The following is a 19,570-nucleotide window of genomic DNA, read 5'->3' on the forward strand; positions in this document are numbered from 1 at the left end:
AGTAGCCATCATAGTCAACAAAAGGGTACAAAATGCAGTACTTGGATGCAATCTCAAAAATGACAGGATCTCTGTTCATTTCCAAGGCAAACCAATCAACATCAAAGAAATCCAAGTCTATGCCTCGACCAGTAATGCTGAAGTAGCTGAGGTTGAACAGTTCTATGAAGACCTATAAGACTTTCTAGAACTAACACCCAAAAAAGATGTCCTCTTCATTATACGGGACTGGAATGCAAAAGTAGGAAGTCAAGAGCTACCTGGAATAACAGGCTAATGTGGCCTTGGAACAAAATGAAGCAGGTCAAGGGCTAACACAGTTTTGCCAAGAGAACACACTGGTCATAGCAAACACCCTCTTCCAACAACAGAAGAGAAAACTCTACACATGGACATCACCAGATGGTCAATACTGAAATCAGACTGATTATATTCTTTGCAGTCAAAGATGGAGAGATTCTATACAGTCAGCAAAAGCAAGACCAGGAAATGACTGTGGCTCATATCACGAACTCCTTACAGCCAAATTCAGACTTAAATTGAAGAAAGTAGGGAAAACCACTAGACCATTTAGGTATGACCTAAATCAAATCCCTTATGATTATACAGTGGAAGTGACAAATAGATTCAAGGGATTAGATCTGAGAGAGTGCCTGAAGACTATGGACGGAGGTTCGTGACACTGTACAGAAGGCAGTGATCAAGATCATTCCCAAAAGAAAGAAATGCAAAAAGGCAAAATGGTTGTCTGACAAGGCCTTACAAATAAAGAAGAGAACCTAAAGACAAAGGAGAAAAGGAAAAATATACCCATTTGAACACAGAGTTCCAAAGAATAGCCAGGAGAGATAAGAAAGGCTTCCTCAGCAATCAATGCAAAGAAATAGAGGAAAACAATAGAATGGGAAAGACTAGAGATCTCTTCAAGAAAATTAGAGATACCAAGGTAACATTTCACGCAAAGATGGGTTCGATAAAGGACAGAAATGGTATGGACCTAACAGAAGCAGAAGATATTAAGAAGAGGTGGCAAGAATACACAGAAGAACTATACAAAAAAGATCTTCATGACCCAAATAATCACAATGGTACGATCACTCACCTAGAGCCAGATATCCTGGAATGCGAAGTCAAGTGGACCTTAGGAAGCATCACTCTGAACAAAGCTAGTGGAGGTGACGGAATTCCAGTTGAGCTATTTCAAATCCTAAAAGATGAAGCTGTGGAAGTGCTGCACTCAATACGCCAGCAAATCTGGAAAACTGAGCAGTGGCCACAGGACTGGAAAAGATCAGTTTTCATTCCAATCCCAAAGAATGTTCAAACTACCGTACAATTGCATTCATCTCAGACACTAGCAAAGTAATGCTCAAAATTCTCCAAATTAGGCTTCAACAGTATGTGAACCATGAAGTTCCAGATGTTCAAGCTGGATTTTGAAAAGGCAGAGGAACCAGAGATCAAATTGCCAACATCCATTGGATCATCAAAAAAACAAAAGAGTTCCAGAAAAACACCTACTTTTGCTTTATTGACTGTGACTAAGCCTTTGACTGTGTGGATCATAACAAACTATGGAAAATTCTTAAAGAGATGGGAATACCAAACCACCTGACCTGACTCCTGAGAAACCTGTATGCAGGTCAAGCAGCAAAAGTTAGAAATGGAAATGGAACAACAGACTGGTTCCAAATCGGGAAAGGAGGACATCAAGGCCGCACATTGTCACCCTGCTTATTTAACTTCTATGCAGAGTACATCATGCGAAATGCCCGACTGGATGAAGTACAAGCTGGAATCAAGATTGCCGGGAGAAATAGCAATAACCTCAGATATGCAGATGACACCACCCTTATGGCAGAAAGTGAAAAGGAACTAAAGAGCCTCTTGATGAAAGTGAAAGAGGAGAGTGGAAAAAGTTGGCTTGAAGCTCAACATTCAGAAAACTAAGATCATGGCAACTAGTCCCATCACTTCATGGCAAATAGATGGGGAAACAGTGGAAACAGTGAGAGACTTTATTTTGGGGGGCTCCAAAGTCACTGCAAATGGTGACTGCAGCCATGAAATTAAAAAACGCTTGCTCCTTGGAAGAAAAGCTATGACCAACCTAGACAGCATTTTAAGAAGAGACACAACTTTGTCAACAAAGGTTCCTCTAGTCAAGGCTATGGTTTTTCCAGTACTCGTGTATGGATGTGAGAGTTGGACTATAAACAAAGCTGAGTGCCGAAGAATTGATGCTTTTGAACTGTGGTGTTAGAGAAGACTTTTGAGAGTCCCTTGGACTACAGGGAGATCCAACTAGTCCATTCTAAAGGAGATCAGTCCTGGTGTTCATTGGAAGGACCGATGTTGAAGCTGAAACTCCAATATTTTGGCCAACTGATGTGAAGAGCTGATTCACTGGAAAAGACCCTGATGCTGGGAAAGATTGAGGGTAGGAGGAGAAGGGGACAACAGAGGATGAGATGGTTGGATGCCATCACCGACTCAATGGATATGAGTTTGGGTCAACTCCAGGAGTTGGTGATGGACAAGGAGGCCTGGTGTGCTGCAGTCCATGGAGTCTTAAACAGTTCGACACGACTGAGAGACTGAACTGAACCTAGACAGCATATTAAAAAGCAGAGGCAGTACTTTACCAACAAAGGTCCACCTATTCAAAGCTAAACGGTTTTTCCAGTAGTCATTGTATGGATGTAAGAGTTGGATTATAAAGAAAGTTGAGTGCCGAAGAATTGATGCTTTTGAACTATGGTGTTGGAGAAGACTCTTGAGAGTCCCTTGGACTGCAAGGAGATCAAACCATTCCATCCTAAAGGAAATCAGTCCTGAATATTCACTGGAAGGACTGACGCTGAAGCTGAAACTCCAATCCTTTAGCCACCTGATGCAAAGAACCGACTCACTGGAAAAGACCCTGATGCTAGGAAAGATTGAAGGTGGGAAAAGAAGGGGACGATGGAGGATGAGACATTGGATAGCATCACCAACACAATAGACATGAGTTTGTGCAGGCTCCGGGAGTTAGTGATGGACAGGGGAGCCTGGTGTGCTGTAGTCAATGGGGTCGCAAAGAATCAGACACAACTGAGCGACTGAACTGAACTGAAGTGTTATGTCAGAGAACAGAAGAGTTCCACGAGCACGTCCAGTCAACCCTAGTTGGTGGGAAAAGGATCAATAAACGACTCCCTAAAAGGTAAGATTAAAAAGTTGAGAACTGACATTAAGAGTAGAGGCTAACCGAATTTGATGAGCAGAAAGCGTTGTAGACAAAGAAAGTAGCCTGTAATGTACAAAACAAAACACACAAACGTTAATATCACACCAACCTTAGAAGCTTTTTCAGCTTTAAGTTTTCGAACTACTTCTCCTTGAGAAGCTACTTTGTCAAAAAGTAGTTTGGCTTCTGGTGTTTCTGGACCACTAGGCTCAGAGCTTCTGGGTGGACTTGAATCTGAACTTTGAGATGATGGGGGCTGACCAGGCACGTACTCCTTCCCAGTTTTTTCTTTATACTGAGCTTTTAGGGACAGTAAGCATTCTACAGCTTCATTTACTTTAGCCTGTGAGAAAAGAGGAAAAAAAGATAAATATTTAATGCTTTCTGAAATTTCTGAAAATTTCAATTAGCATTAAAAATCATTAATTACTGCCAAAATATCCCTGTAAACAGTCATCATGAAGAAACTCAAGCACAAAGGAGTCAAGTAATCAACCTAAAATAACACATCAAAGCTAAAGAAAAGTTAAAAATATAAGTAACATAAATCTATATACAAATCATAAAAATAAGCATAAATGTACATACACGTATAATACTGTAACTTTTTATTTCATATATGTAAATAGACAACGTATAGAACATCCAAGCAAATTGTCAGTTTCCAAGTCCTGGGACTGTAAATAGTGGAGTCAGAATTTACAAAATCAGAATTTAACTGTACAAATTCTTATTTTCTTCAGCCCATTAAACAGACACAAAATATACCATTAGAGAAAACCCACAGTATGAGCTCACCTAAAGAATAACTGCATCACTCTTAAAAATTTACAATGAAATAGAAAGTATATGTTGAGGTTTTAGATACTCACTTCATATATATATCAGCCTCTGATACTTCAACTTAATTATGATGAAAAAGAATGAAACACTCAGCCAAAATAAAGATTCTTGTGACTTCAGCAGAGGACATCAACACAGGCCAAGCTGGACACCTCACCTGAATAGAGAGACCATCTAACCACAGACTATACTACATACTTATACTGTATACTCTACACTGGAAAGCTGAAGTATCAATCAAAATAGAGGGAAAGTGCCTCCCAACTAGCTTATGCAAGTTTTACTGCTATATTCTAACAATGCTCCAAATAGCTAAGAAGAACCCTAGAGAAACAGAAAGAATGCTAAGATGGGGTCAAAGGGATGCAGGAAGAACCCATATATCTTCAAAGAATTTGCATCAACGAAATAGCAAATGACATTTCCTTGTCCAGCTATTTATAATAAAATTTTGCCGCCTGTTACAGCACCAGGCATCACAGAGGAAGATAAAAGGAGAAAATGCAAAGAGTAGGTTGTCTGATTTGTATTTCTGACCTGTCTCTTGTTTATACTATCCTTAGAACTGAAAGTGTTTTCAAAGCAAAGTCTATCTATCCTAAGAAAAAAGACAGAGTTAATGAGACACACAAGAATCGAGAAAAAAAGAATCTTCCATCAGCTAAATGAAAGAATGTAGACAAAAAGTTAAGGGACTTCCATGCAACCATTTCTACAAAAAGACACCTGTTTGACAGAAGTTCCATTTTACACTATACGCAGGTGACTACAGTTTGAAGTCAGATGGCACACATTTCACAAAGGAAAAAACCCTTGTGTGGCAAAGGAGAAAATCAGTATGGGTAAACCACTTCATTACTGAATGAAATATTCTATAAGAGCAAAATTATATATACTTAGATCCTTTCCAATTGGGAAATGGAACATTCTAGATATCTAAATAATCTATTCAGGTTATTTTTCAAAACAGGGTGAAATCATACTACTTGCTATGCAGTCTTTTCTGATGATTTAGAAAGTAACCAAGGATTCTTAAGAGATACAAAATTAATAGCATAAAACATAGGTTACCATCATTTTATGGCCTATTTACTCTGTGCCAGATAACGATGCTAAGCACTTTTCATGGACCATCTTATTAATTCTCCAAATAATCCTTATCCATTTTATGGGGGAAAAAAAAAAAAAAAAGCTTATTAGAAAGATGAGGGACCATACCCAAAGTTACACAATAAATGGGAGAGTGAAAATTTTAATCTAGGGTTTATTCTAGACACAGGGATCCCGAAACTCCAGAATCTAATGCCTGATGATTTGAGGTGGAACTGATGTAATAAAGAGCACAATAAATGTAATGTGCTTGAATCATCCTGAAACCATCCCCTCGACCCCCTAGTTCATGGAAAAATTGTCTTCCATGAAACCAGTCCCTGGTGCCAAAAAGGTTGGTGACTGCTGTTTCAGAGTCTTGACCTTAAGCACTATAGTACACATCACATTACAGAAAATAAGACAGGGATCTAAATTGAAAAGGCAATTTTAATCCTGCTAACATGCCACAAAAACTGCTTTTTTAAAAGCGATCCATGATTGTTACTTGAGTATGTCTCACAGAATGAGAAAAAAATAATTTCTTTTAATATTTTAGTTTTCTGTATTTAAAGACATTTACAAAGCAAACTTGGATGATACTACTCAGTACACGACTACACAACAGCAGAATGTAATAAGCACCTGTTAATAGATTTTAAGTCTTTAATGAACAAAGACTGTTCTAAACTTACCTAATGTGCCAATACAGACAAAAAAAAGTTTTCAATAAATAACTGCTGGTGGGAATAAATGAGAATGAAAACAGCATACTGAAAAACCTTCTGTAAAGACTTAAGATGGGAATTTGAGGAAGTAAAAATGACCCTGAGAGTAGGATATTAAGATATGACTGAAAATGGACAAAGGGGATGAGAACACAGCTGGCTGGAACATATGAGAAGTACACAAAATGTTTTTGCAGGGGCCACTAGATGGAAACATTCCCCCATGGGAAAAGGGGGGAACTTTAATAAAAAGCTAACCAATTTTAAAATAGTAAGAACAACAACAAAAATTAGCAAGAACAGAACCTTTCAAAATGGCCTTAGCACCTCAATGATCAGTGGGAAAAAAGGTTTAAAAACTACTTTTTAAATACAAGATACTAAAAATAAATAAATAAATACAAGGTACTGTGACTCAAAATGCTGCAACTGCAGAAGTGAAAGGTGGCCAGCACCTCCACCACACAGGCGAGGTTTGACAAGACCGGACAATTATGAATTACTTTTAAGAATTTTTTTTTATGAGAACCATTTTTTAGGCCTTTATTGAATCTGTTACAATTTGCTTCTGTTTTTTATGCTCTGTTTTTATTAACCCCGAAGCATATGAGATCTTAGTTCCCCGACAGGGGATCAAACCCACAAATGCTGCATAGAAGGTCAAGTCTTTTAACCACTGGACTGTCACAGAAGTCCTATGAATCATTATTTATATTTAATGTAGTAATCATCTGATTTTGCTGCCATTTATTACTCCAGTTTTAAAAATCCCCAACTATAAAGGTTCTGAAAACTTCTAAGGCATAGATCAGAAAACTTTTTCAAGTAAAGGGCATGGGCCAGAGAGTAAATATTTTAGGTTTTGCAAATCTGTTGCAACTCTTCAAATCTGGAATTATAGCACAAAAACGACCGTAGACAAAATAGGTAAACTAGTCAGTGTGGTTGTGTTCCAGTGACATTTCACTCACAAAACACAGGCGTAGGTCAGTTTGGCAAGCTCAAGTGTCACAAGTATTCCATAAAAACTTTGATTTACCAGTTCCATTTCAAATACTGGGTTGGCCAAAAGATTTGTTCAAATTTTTCCATAAGATGTTGTTTAATGTTCAAAACATTTCACTCAGATTTCAGACCAGAGATATCTGTTCAAAATCAAAACTTTATTTTTTGGACCTGCAGCTTTAAAACTTTTAAAAGTTAATACGTAAAATGTGAAAAGTGACCTTAACTATAAAGTAACTCAGTAGTCAGAGCTGTGAAATCTTGGGTGTATTCGTGAATTTCACCTCTCACGCTATCTGCTCGACCCACCGCTTTAACACAGACGCCTACTGGGCAGGAAGAAGAGCAAAGAGGAGAATGGGGTGGACGGGAAGGGGCACCGAGGGTGGACGGGAAGGTGTCTATTCTTTGCCCACGCTATGCTAATATTCTGCCTCCACGCCTAAAGGTTCTTCTACAGAATCACCAATCTGGTCGTGAAGCAGAAAAGGGGGTGGGAGAAACAGAGAAAGAAACTCTCATGGAAACATGTAACTGTAAACCCTCAGCCGACCACATTCCTTACTTTAGTGGTAATACAACATGGTTAAAAAACTACTTCTGTGGGAAGTGGAATGATTAAGAGGCTTAGACAAATCAATGTAAAACCAGCACAGGCTTGCTTAATAAATAGTAACAAACTAGTTAAACCATGACCCCCCTCTGATGCGTAGAAGCCTCTAACTGGAAATAACTTGGAATCTAGGCCTTGCAAACTTCACAAAGTTACTTTTATATTCACAGTCACTGCAGGAAGCAGTTTCTCATTGGTTACTAAAACCAACAAATAAAAAAAAGGAGTATTATTTGAATATTATTGGACAAGGTTGTTGTGAGGATTAAAGGCAAAAATAGCATCAACGCAGAGTGTGCTGTGCCAGATGGAGTCTATACAACATTTCCATTCCCAGTAACTGAGATGCTAGGAAAAAGAGCAATTTACTACTTTCAGCATTTAGCGAAAAATATATATATATAAAAGTAACATTTTGAAACAGATACGGTACACTGTAGGCATTCAACAAATGCAAACTAAACTACAGTGAAGTAAGATGCAATACCACACTTACCATTATCGAAAAATACGTAGTCAAAGTACCTCCCCGATTTCCAAAGAGACTTAGGTGTTTTTTTGCCCCATAGGCTGACTTTTCATAAAGAGCTGTTCAATGGATGTAGTCCACTAACCCAACAAGATGGGAGACACAGTTGGCTGTGACGCTAAGTACTGAGTTGGCCAAAAAGTTCATTTGGATGGTATGGACCACCTCGAATGAACTTTTTGGCTAACCCAATATACTTGCTGCTGTTGTTACTACCCCATACACAAGCAGTTGACTAAAAATCAGCCCAGGATATCAATGTATTCTACTAAGAATGAAGGAGTTTAAAGATCAAAGCCCTTCCCCTCAACTTACATCTAGAAAGGGGACCGTGCTTAGTAAATGAGATATACAAAGAGTACAAAATGCTCCTAACCTCACCACAGGACAGGAAACAGCAAGAATTTTTTTTTTTAATAGCAAGGATTTATATCCCCAACCATACACCTAGCAGCCTTTACTCCTTGAAGCAAAGCTGTTTCAGAGCATCACAGCTCTGCAGAGCTTCAACAGGCTAATTAAAGGGAAAAGCTTTCTCACACTTCACAGTGAGAGAGACAGGAAAATATCAGTAATAACTGCTGGCGCAAAGCCCCAAGATCTCCCAAAAGCATTTTCTCTCCTCACCAGAAGGCAACGGTCCACAGATGAAAGACTCCTAGGGTACAGGGTCTCCAGTCAGAGGCAGAAAAACTTGTTAATCAGGTGAGGAATTTACAACCTCAAATCACTCAATCATTCTCCAACCCAAGCCCAGGACGCTGATGAGAAAATAGATCCCCAGGAACACTTTAGAACAAATCCCCTCCAGTCAACGTAAGTCAGGCCCAGTGGTTCATCACATCTCTCCATATTCATGCCACAGCCCAGATTCTACAATTTTTGGTAGCTTATCCAGTTACAGCACTATTAATTTGATCACGTTTTAGATCTCATTACTTTCTGAGTATAGAACTACATATCCTGATTGTTAAACAAGATTTTTCTCTATCATAGATGCTATTCCTTTGTCTCTTCTATAGAGCAAGCAATCCTGTTCCAGAATCAGTGCTACCACCCACTTGGCTAAACATTTTGCCTAAAGATATCATTGAAATAAAATGAAATGTATTGCTGCTGTTTAGTCGCTCAGTGGTGTCCAACTCTTTTTCAAGTGCAGACTGTAGCCTGCGAGGTCCCTCTGTCTATGGGATTTCCCAGGCAAGAATACTGCAGTGGGTTGCCATTTCCTTCTCCAGGGGATCTTCCTGACCTGGGGATCAAACTCAGGTCTCCTGCATTGGCAGGTGGATTCTTAACTACTAAGCCACCATGGAAGCCCAGTGAAATGTATACTTCAGTCAAAATGTGGTATCACTTGAGGGCTCCCCTACAAAAAATCTGAAATAGTCACCAACAATTCCTTATTCCCTGCATGCACCCTGAACTTTTGCTTGTGTTATCTTCTATATCCAGTCCCAGGACAGCAGCATCAATATCACTTGGACAACTTTTTACAAATGCATAACCTCTGCACACTGGACTTACTGGAGCTGACACTCAAGAGGCTGAGCCCAGCAACCTGTGTTTGAGTGAGCTTCCAGTCATTCTGACGTACAATAAAGCTTGAGAACCACAGACCTAGACTTAGGAGTACCTCCTCTGAAAGTCATTCATCTTAAAGGGCTGCTTCTACTTCAGGACTGGTTTCAATATTCTTTCTGACTCTTTCTTCCTTCCCTGCCACTTACAGTCACAGACTCTTCGGAGAGCAATTTACACATACCACCCAAGATCACAGTCTGTGTACAGTTCTTCCTCAGCCCCGCTCCGCCTCTAGATGGTCAGCTGTGTCTCATCAACACTTCCAGAGCCTGGCACAGGCATGCATCAGTAAACGTTGACTGTTACATCAAAATTCTGAATCGGACAGTCTATACACAATACATCTTATGAGAAAATGGGACTGGCCAGATTGCTGGACCTCATAAGGTTACTGACGTGTCTAAACTCCTTCCAGGATACTGACCTTAGGGGCTTTCTCGGCTTTCAGTTTACGAACCACTTCTCCTTGCGCAGCAACTTCATCATACAGAGATTTACTTTCCAGAATATTTGATGATGATTTAGAAGAAACATTCTGTCCTACTGCAGCGGGAGGATTTCCAGGCTTATATTCCTGGCCAGTTTTCTCCTTATATTCAGCCTTCAAAGCCAAAAGCTGTTTTACTGCTGCATCTATATCTTCCTTTGTGGCTTTCTTGGCTTTTAATTCACGAACCACATCCCCTTGGGCAGCGACTCTGTTGTAAAGGACCAAGGAATCCTCAGACATAGCACAAGTACTCAAAGAAGGAGCCGATTTTGTCTTAAGAGGTGTAGATGCCTACAGACACAGAAAACCAAAAATAAAATTATTAATTTGTGTTAAATATCTTTACACAAAATTTTATCAAACTATTTTATAATATTTTAAGCTAAACACAAAATTTTTAAATGCTAATCTCTTTAAAAAGTTTAGGGAATTCCCTGATGGTCCAGTGGTTAGGACTCTTGTGTTTCCACTGCAGGGGACTTGAACTCAATCCCTGATCAGGGAACTTAGATCCTGCAAGCCACGTGATGCAGTCAAAAATTTTTTTTCTGAAAGTTCAAATGAACAATCTCATTCCTTAAAAAAACAAAAGTATCCTAATAAAAAGTAACAATAATAAACAAAGGCAGAGATACACAGACATTCATGAGGCGCTTTTCTCACAGTAAAAAACTGAACCTGAATCCTTACCATTAGGAGTCTGTTTAAAGAAATGAGAAAGTGAAAGCGAAAGTCGCCCAGTCGTGTCTGAGTATTTGCAACCCCATGGACTACACAGCTCATGGAATTCTCCAGGTCAGAATACTGGAGTGGGTAGCCATTCCCTTCTCCAAGGGATCCTCCCAGCCCAGGGATTGAACCCAAGTCTCCTACATTGTAGGCAGATTCTTTACCAGCTGAGCCACAAGGGAAGCCCAAGAATACTGGAGTGGGTAGCCCATCCCTTCTCCAGCAGATCTGCTCAACCCAGGAATCAAACTGGGGACTCCTGCATTGCAGGCAGATTCTTTACCAACTGAGGTATCAGGGAAGCCCAAGAATTTATAACACACCTACCAAATCTGAGAATAAACCACTGCTAGTATCAACATACTAGCAGTATAATCCTGAATTAGTTATTAACACTTAAGGCTTTTACTTTTTAAAAAGGTTAACATTTACAATTTGCATACTTTTCTATATATAAACACTTTATTTAAAAGCAAAGAAAAAGAAAAATAAAGTCTAAATCCCAGGACAGAAAGATCACTGATTAGAGACATATCCACAGAAGTCAATTACTTGCCTCATTCTTTGTTGTTTCTACTTTGGTCTTTTCCTTTGACCCAGATGTTGGCATTTCCTTCGTATGTCCATCAGGAATGTATATCAGAATGCATGGGGCTTCTATGCAACTATATGGACTAAAAAGAAAATGAAGGGACAAAAAACTTTATCTTAACAGCAACTTCATTCCTGGATTAATTCAATGGCACTGTTAATGCTTTTCAAAGTGTAAGTAAATAGTCTATTCTCTTATTCACATCAGAGTTTCTTCAGAGTAGTTTAAAAACAAATATATATATATAAATTGACAGGGCTAATCATAAAATTTCAATTTATGAACTTTCATGGATATAAACCTGCTAAATAAGTCCAGGACAAAGGTATATCTACTTTGGCCACCAGAAATGGCATTAGTGGATATTTATGCCTCACTCTTGATTTAAAGGAAATGCATCCACATACCACAATAATCTGCTTATAAACAGAAGAATTTCTATAAAACATTTATTTTATTAAAATTTTTCAATTCTAAAGGGTACAGTAATTAGCAGAATCCACCACTCCTAGGACTATTCATATGTAAAAAAAAAGAATTTCAAATTTTGTAGTAAAGGCCACAGAGTAAAAATAAGAGAATTTGGTAACAATAGAATCCTATATATCTCTTCAGTATATTTTAATATGGCCTTACTGAGACATAATTCACATACCAAAAAATCCACCCTTTGAAAATATACAATTCAATGGCTACATATGTGCAACCATCACTGCTATCTAATTTTAAAACATTTACATCACCCTAAAAAGAAACTTTGTACTCTTTATCATTTTCCAGTTTCCCACTCCTCTGGGCCCTGTTGCACTATTTATATTCTACAATATACCTAATCAAAATATACAATAAAGAAAAGATAGTTAAGTTATAATTTAATCCAAAGATAACACTAGAATTTTTTTTTACTTGGACCACACAAAGATGTATTATAAGATGGTTTAGTTTTAGAAGTAAAAGTTGTTAATATTACACTATTTCAACGTCAACACTTGTTACAATAAAGTCTGAAAAAATAAATACAGAGTAACAAATGAAACAGGAACAGAGAATAACGTCCGTTACATTATTTTAGTGGCATTTAAACTTCTGAAATATTTTTTACTCTAAGAACTTAAAGCATTTTCATTTAAATGTCTGGTTACATTGATTTACCTAACGGGTTCATAAGGTTGATCACATATGAAGAAGCCTCTTCTCTGGAGTTGTATAATGTCTCCTTTTTTCAAATCCTTAAGGCAGGGATCCCCCAGCATTAGTTCTTCATGCTGTAAAGATGATAATAGGTCAAAATACACTGCCTTAAAATTATGAGAACAGTGGGCTTTTTCCTGGTGGTACAGTGGGTAAGAACCTGCCTGCCAATGCTGGAGACACAAGAGCAATTCTTGGTCCGGAAGATTACACATGCCCTGGAGCAACTAGGCCCAGGTACCCGACTGCTGAGTCGAGGGCCTGGGAGCCGCAGCTGCTGAGGCCACGCGGCACAGCTACTGAAGCCTGTGTGCCCCAGGGCCCGTGCCCCACAACACGAGAAGCTGCCGCAGCGCGAAGCCCACGCTCCGCGACTTGAGGGCGGCCCCGGCTCACACTCGCTGCAACTAGGGAAAAGCCCTCACAGCAATGAACACCAAGGACGGCCAAAAAGAAATAGTTTTTTTTTTTTTTTAATTCTCAAGAAAAGTTAACACAGAGTGAGATGAAATAGGGTTTCTTTTAGGTTACCTTACTGTTTTTGTTGACATACTGCTTAAAGTCCTCATCTTTTCCCAGCACGGGCTTCGTGATCAAGTGCTCATAAGTAACACAGATCGCTGGGACAGGAAGAGCATGTTCGGTCTCTGCAAGCCAAGTGATCTTAGTGGTTTTCTTGTAGTCTTTGTTCTCTAAATTCAATTTTGCATCAAGAGATACAATTTTGCCTTCTGCATTTCTAAAAATAAGATTTAAAAGCAGTTTCAGAAAACAAATCTTCACTGTCGTAAGTGCATTATTTTGTTCTATGCCTGTAATAAATAAGGAATTTTCTTTGGAAAAATTTCAATCAAACACTTTTTGAGTTCTGGTAGGTGCCAGACATGAACTAGTTAAGAGATGAATAAAGTATAACCCCTGCTGTCAAGACAGTAGTATACGCCAGACCCACGTACATCCAATAAAGAACATGAACATGTTTATGAATCTTAAAGTCACCTAAAGTAAAGCATTAAAAAAGCCAAAATACTGTTTTCAAAATATTTAATAATTACTCGAAATATATGTAATGATGGGACAACTGAGATTTCAGAGTCTACTAAATTAATATTAGCATACTATGTCCCACTATAATAACTGGCAAGCTAGTTAAATTTAAAGTAGATTTTAGGATAAAGAATGCTATATATACAAATTCTGTCCCAAGGATGTCTCCTATCATGCAATTGTATACTGAGAATTAGATAATAAAAGGAGGGCCCTAAATAGTAGAACTATTTTTCATATCTACATGTAGTCATTTTCAGGCTTCCCTGGTGGCTCAAATGGTAAAGAATCTGCCTGCAATTCAGGAGACCTGGGTTTGATCCCTGGATTGGTGAGATCCCCTGGGGGACAGCATGGCAACCCACTCCAGTATTCTTGCCTGGAGAATCCCCATGGACAGAGAAGCCTGGCAGGCTACAGTCTACAGCATTGCAAAGAACTGGACACGACTGAGTGACTAAGCACAGTGGTCATTTCCAACATCACAAGCAAAAGATACCCTGATACTCTATAAATATACTGAAACATATACGGGGAAAACAACTTAATGTGTCCAGAATTTGCAGCATCTATGCATGGGGAGATTTAACAGCCTGCTTCATGAATGGGCCTGAATTAGGTAATTTTCAATAAATTGATAAACATCACAGACTTCTCTCCCATATTTATTTGAAAGCAAACAAAAAGTTCTTACTTGTGTATTTTAGTAATGTTGATGTTGCCCCAGTTTATAAATGTAACCATCTCACCCTCTGACAATGTCTCTGCGTCAGCACCTTCGATGAAAACTTTAGAACTATACCACACAGGCTTCAAGCCAACATCAGGATTCTGATTAATAAAAAAAAAAGAGAGTGTGTTGGTTGAAACATTTAACTATTGAACTCAGTGTGCAAATTTATATTCATTCATTTTATTTCTTCATACAAACAGAGGTCCTCTGTATCAATCTGATTCTCAGTTAAATGACCCTCGGGCAGATGCCTATGCAATAAAGTAATTGAGTCAGATGAGGTGGTCTGCCCCAAGATTACTTCCAGTCTAAAACACTCATTCTTTTGTTTTTAGGGCTGAAGCAGTACTTTTCTGTGTCCCTCCAACCAGAATCTGCTTGGCTAGACTCAAAAATCTCACTGCATTTGCAGCAAAGGGGAAAATAAAGTCATTTCTCATCAGTGGCTGCAGAACATTATAGGAACAGATGTCATCCTAGCAGGAAACAACAGATGTTTCACATTTTAGGAGACAAATTTTAAGGGCAGCAGTATACATGTTAAGAAAGACAAACTTTCTGCCATTTCGGTATATATTATATGAAGAAAAGAGACATGGGGAATAAAAAGAATGCTACATTGGTTAAATTTCAGATTCTTGTTTGAGCAAAATCAAAAGAAAAAAGTATAAGAAGATCCTTCAAATAAATCTTAAAAAACCAGTGTTTAATAACTGTTCATTGAATGAACCAATGCCCTTGAGGAAAATCAGTATGCTGTAACAACTTATGCTATTCTGGGCTCTGAACAGAATACTGATAGGCTAAATATAGAACATTTTGTGAGGAAAATGATAATGAAAATTCCACAGGTCAAACTGGGTGGTACACTCATCAATGCTTCCTAATCAATTACTTAACTATTACCTATTCTTTATTATTACTTCTTCTGTAACTATTAACCAAGCTATCTGACTATAACTACCATTTTAACAAACGAGCACCCTTAAAAGCTTTATTATCACCATTTTGACTTTAAAACATTAAGTTAGCTCCACATTTAAGCTAACTGTAGTGGGCGATATGACCTATCAGGAACCACCATTCACCTGGTTGAACCAATCAGATAAAAAAGGCAAAGGTAAAGCCAAATCAATCAATCACACACAGAGAGACACACATTCCCCAAGTCTTATTAGGCGTATATCATTAAACAAAGTCTTCAAAATTAAAAGCTAATGTCATACAGAGAAAGGCAATCGTAAAGCTACAACTTAGAACATTTATAGCTCTTCATGAAGCATATTCCCTGGAGTAGGAAATGGCAACACACTCCAATATTCTCGACTGGGAAATCCCATGGACAGAGGAGTCTGGCGGGCCACAGTCCAGGAGGTCCCAAAGAATTGGACGCAACTGAGTGACTAAACAGCAACAATGAAGCATATCATCTTGTATGTGAGTTAGTCTAAGAGCATAACATTGTTATGAGTAGATTAGTGTATGACTGAGTTAGTCTACAGACATAAGCTTCATTATATAACAAGGATATTTATAGACAACTCACAAAACTGGAACAAAAGTATCTATTTTTGCTTCAAGATTATCAACCGAGCAGTCATGACCAGGTGAGACAATAACATGGCTCAACCAGGAGAGACTGTCTGCTACTTGTATGTTAGGTTTACAGTCACAATTTAGACAAACAGGCACCATTTTCACTTCACTGATATTTTCAAAATCAGAGCCAATGGTTGTGTGATAGACTCTGGACACAGCTGTGATTCAATACTACTAGGTCAAATGTTTTGGCTTAAAGGCAAAGGTAATAGTGAGCAACCCAGTTAATAAAAACTGTATCTCAGCTTTCACACAGAGATAAGAGCAGGGATTATGTAACATCTCCAGGAAGAAATAAATTCTTAATATATGCTAATGTGCTATTTCTACAAAATAAAAAATAGGCACCAACTGAGTGCAACGGTTCTACGTGATGTGCTGTGGACAGGATTAACTCTACTACTAGAATAAACTTCCTCAGTGAGAAATCCACAAAATCATTTACTTTTCAATTAGTGTCAAATTCTTAAACAGCCCATACAGTCCAACATCAAGAAAACAAAAACGCCAATTTAAAAATGGACAGAAGAAGCAAACAGATGTTGTGCCAAAGAGAAAATGCAAATGGCCAAGAGGTATATGAAAAGACACTCAATATCACTAATCATCAGGGAAATACAAATCAAAACCACAATGAGATATCACCTTACACCTTTGAGAATGGCCATCATCAAAAAAAGAACACAGATAGCGAATGTTGGCAAATATGTGGAAAAAAAGAGAACCCCTGCACACTGTTGACGGGAATGTGAATTGGTTCAGTCACTGTGGAAAACAGTATGGAGGGTTCTCAAAAAATTAAACACAGAACTACCATATAACCCAGCAATACTCCTGGGTATATCCAAAAAAACCCAAAACACTAACTTGAAAAGATACACACACCCCAATGTGCATAGCAGCATTACTTACAATTGCAGAGATATGGAAGCAACTTAAATGCCATCAACAGATGAATGGATAAGAAATGTGGTGTGTACATGTACACGCACGCACGCACGCACACACACACACACACACACACACACACAGGAATACTATTCAGTCATAAAAAAAAAAAGATTTTGTCATCTGCAGCAACATGGATGGACATGAGGGGCATCATGCTAAGCAAAATAAGTCAGATAAACAGGTCCGGGACAGGACAACACAGGGGTGAGGGAGTGAAAGGTACAAATTAATAGGTGTTAGAGAAGCTCAGGGATGTACAACATGGGGAATACAGCCAATATTCTCTAGTAACTATAAACAAAAAAATGTTAGTCACTCAGTCATGTCTGACTCTTTGCGACCCTATGGATTATAGCCCACCAGGCTCCTCTGTCCATGGGGATTCTCCAGATAAGAATACTGGAGTGGGTAACCACTCCCTTCTCTAGGGGATCTTTGCAACCCAAAGATCAAACTCGGGTCTCCTGCACCGTAGGCAGATTTTTTTTACCATCTGAGACACCAGGGAAGCCTATAAATAGAAAGCAACCTTTAAAAATTGAATAAAAAATCGAAAAAAACTTAAAAATTAGTGTGAAATCCTGACAAATGATGCTGGATAGAAATTATCCCCAAGTCACACTATTGCCACCTCAGCACATTTTCCCTGTGATTATCCTGCTCCTTTTTTAACAGACAGGACATCACTGGTGAAACTGTAGGGAGACCTTTGGGTGTTTGGCGACTTCCTTCATCTCCTCCTGGGCCTCGGGGACGTTCACTGGGACCACCTCTTTCTTCAGTAATGCAACGTATCGTGGAGCCACTGGGTCAATAACCTGCAACAAAGGCATCCTTGTGTTAAAACAGTCACACATTTTTTTAAAACTTAATAAAATAAGAAATAGCACAAGACTACTAACTGGTATTCTTTGTTACTGCATTTACTAATTTTTGGTTTACCTGCTAACTGTTATCTAATGTTTAAGCTGTCAAGAAGGGAAAAAAAAATAATCATAAGCAAAGACTACCTGAAGGATTTAGAGTTCCTCTCCAAGAAAAACTACTGACAAGTGAAAAAAAAACCAAAAGTTAAAGCATAATATGAGAAGAAAAGTTTCAAATATAACTTTTTAACTCTGGTATCAGAAAGCAAAATTATCCTGTGGGATGATATAGCAATCTACAGGTAAATGTGATACTCCATTTTGTATTGTTAGAAAAGACTGTTGTGAAGGAATAGAGATATTTTCTATAAGCAGTGTTATGTAACACACTATCATCAAAAGCAAATTGCATTAGGTCACTATAATAAGGCAATTATAGATTAAAAGTAAACACGATATTTCTCCTGGTATGCATGCTATATACATATATATATATATACACACACACACATATATATATGTATATATACACACACACATATATAGGGACCGCTGTGTTCCCAGTACCTAGCAAGGGCCTGAACATACAAGAAATGGATAAGTATTTACAGGTGAAATGAATGAATGGTGGTAACCACTACATTCTAACTTCCTCTACCACCAAAACAGTAGCAGCATCCCCTTCTGGATCTGATGCATCTATCTCACTTCCCTATTCAATTTAAAATTATCGATGATGACCAATCACAACAGCAGTACTTAGATAAAGCATTTGCAAGAAAAATGTAGACAGAAGCACACGACAAGTCAAATAGCTAAATAAAGTAATAAAAGTCGCTTTTCTCCCATTAAAAAGAGGCAGGAAATAGTGGTATGGCTAATTAAACCTGGTTCTGTTTGGGTTTATATTGGGTTTTTTGTTGTTGCTATTGTTTAGCTGGTATTGTGCTGTTGTCGATTGCTTTGAGAGCATTTTTCTGCTTCTCTGTAAAACTCTGATGTACTTAGAGAAAAAACCATGTGCAGAGGGTCAGAAAGAGAAGTCTGAAAAGCCATCTAACTTCACCTTGATTGCGACCCCTTACCTGCTTATGTTACCACTTCATGCAGGACTTTACCAGCATCAGCCTCCTTCTAAACTTACTGCTTCCTTCTACCCTCCCCTGAGGTTTTCAAGCTACCCTGTGGGTTACGGGCTCCTTCCTTCAGCATCCACCGGGTTACAATGATCACAGGCTTAATTTGTGACTACTCAGTTTAGTACTTAAGCCGGTAAGATACAATTTCTCCTTTTAAAGATGTTAAATCTAGCTGACCCGACCTGAGAAACTCACTTCAGTTCAGTTCCCTCAACTGACAGAGAGCAGAAGACTGTTTCTCACACTTGACTAACAACGATCACTTAGGTAGGGCCCTGGCTGGCATGCATGCATGCATGCATGAATGTATGTACGTATGCATGCATGTATGTATGTATGTATGCATGTATGCATACAAGTATGTATGTATGTATGTATGTATTTACTGGCTGTGCTGGTCTTGATTGCCGCACAGACTTTTTCCCTACTTGCAGCAAGCGGGGGCTGCTCTCTAGCTGTGGTGCATGGGCTTCTCACTGTCACAGCTTCTCTTCTCGCTGGGCACGGGCTCTAGGGCACGCAGGCTTCAGTGGTTGCGGATCTCAGCCTCTAGAGCAGGGCCTCAATAGTTGTGACACAGGGGCTTGGCTTCTCCACACGTGTGGGATCTTCC

The 19,570-nt window shown here is 38.6% G+C and overlaps 1 protein-coding gene across 1 annotated transcript in view; it reads right to left on the bottom strand.

Moving 5' to 3' along the window:
* Positions 1 to 19,570, bottom strand: part of EPRS1 (glutamyl-prolyl-tRNA synthetase 1) — a 60,976-nt gene that overhangs the window by 18,649 nt on the left and 22,757 nt on the right. Inside the window, exons 13-19 of the mRNA XM_065938349.1 lie at positions 17,660 to 17,770; positions 14,364 to 14,500; positions 13,154 to 13,361; positions 12,584 to 12,696; positions 11,396 to 11,513; positions 10,045 to 10,401; positions 3,339 to 3,572 (exon numbers count right to left, since the gene is read on the bottom strand). Of these exons, the coding sequence (XP_065794421.1) occupies positions 3,339 to 3,572; positions 10,045 to 10,401; positions 11,396 to 11,513; positions 12,584 to 12,696; positions 13,154 to 13,361; positions 14,364 to 14,500; positions 17,660 to 17,770 (1,278 nt within the window). The remainder of the gene's footprint in view (positions 1 to 3,338; positions 3,573 to 10,044; positions 10,402 to 11,395; positions 11,514 to 12,583; positions 12,697 to 13,153; positions 13,362 to 14,363; positions 14,501 to 17,659; positions 17,771 to 19,570) is intronic.

Source organism: Muntiacus reevesi, chromosome 5 (genome assembly GCF_963930625.1).
Source record: "Muntiacus reevesi chromosome 5, mMunRee1.1, whole genome shotgun sequence".
NCBI classification, from domain to species: Eukaryota; Metazoa; Chordata; class Mammalia; order Artiodactyla; family Cervidae; genus Muntiacus; species Muntiacus reevesi.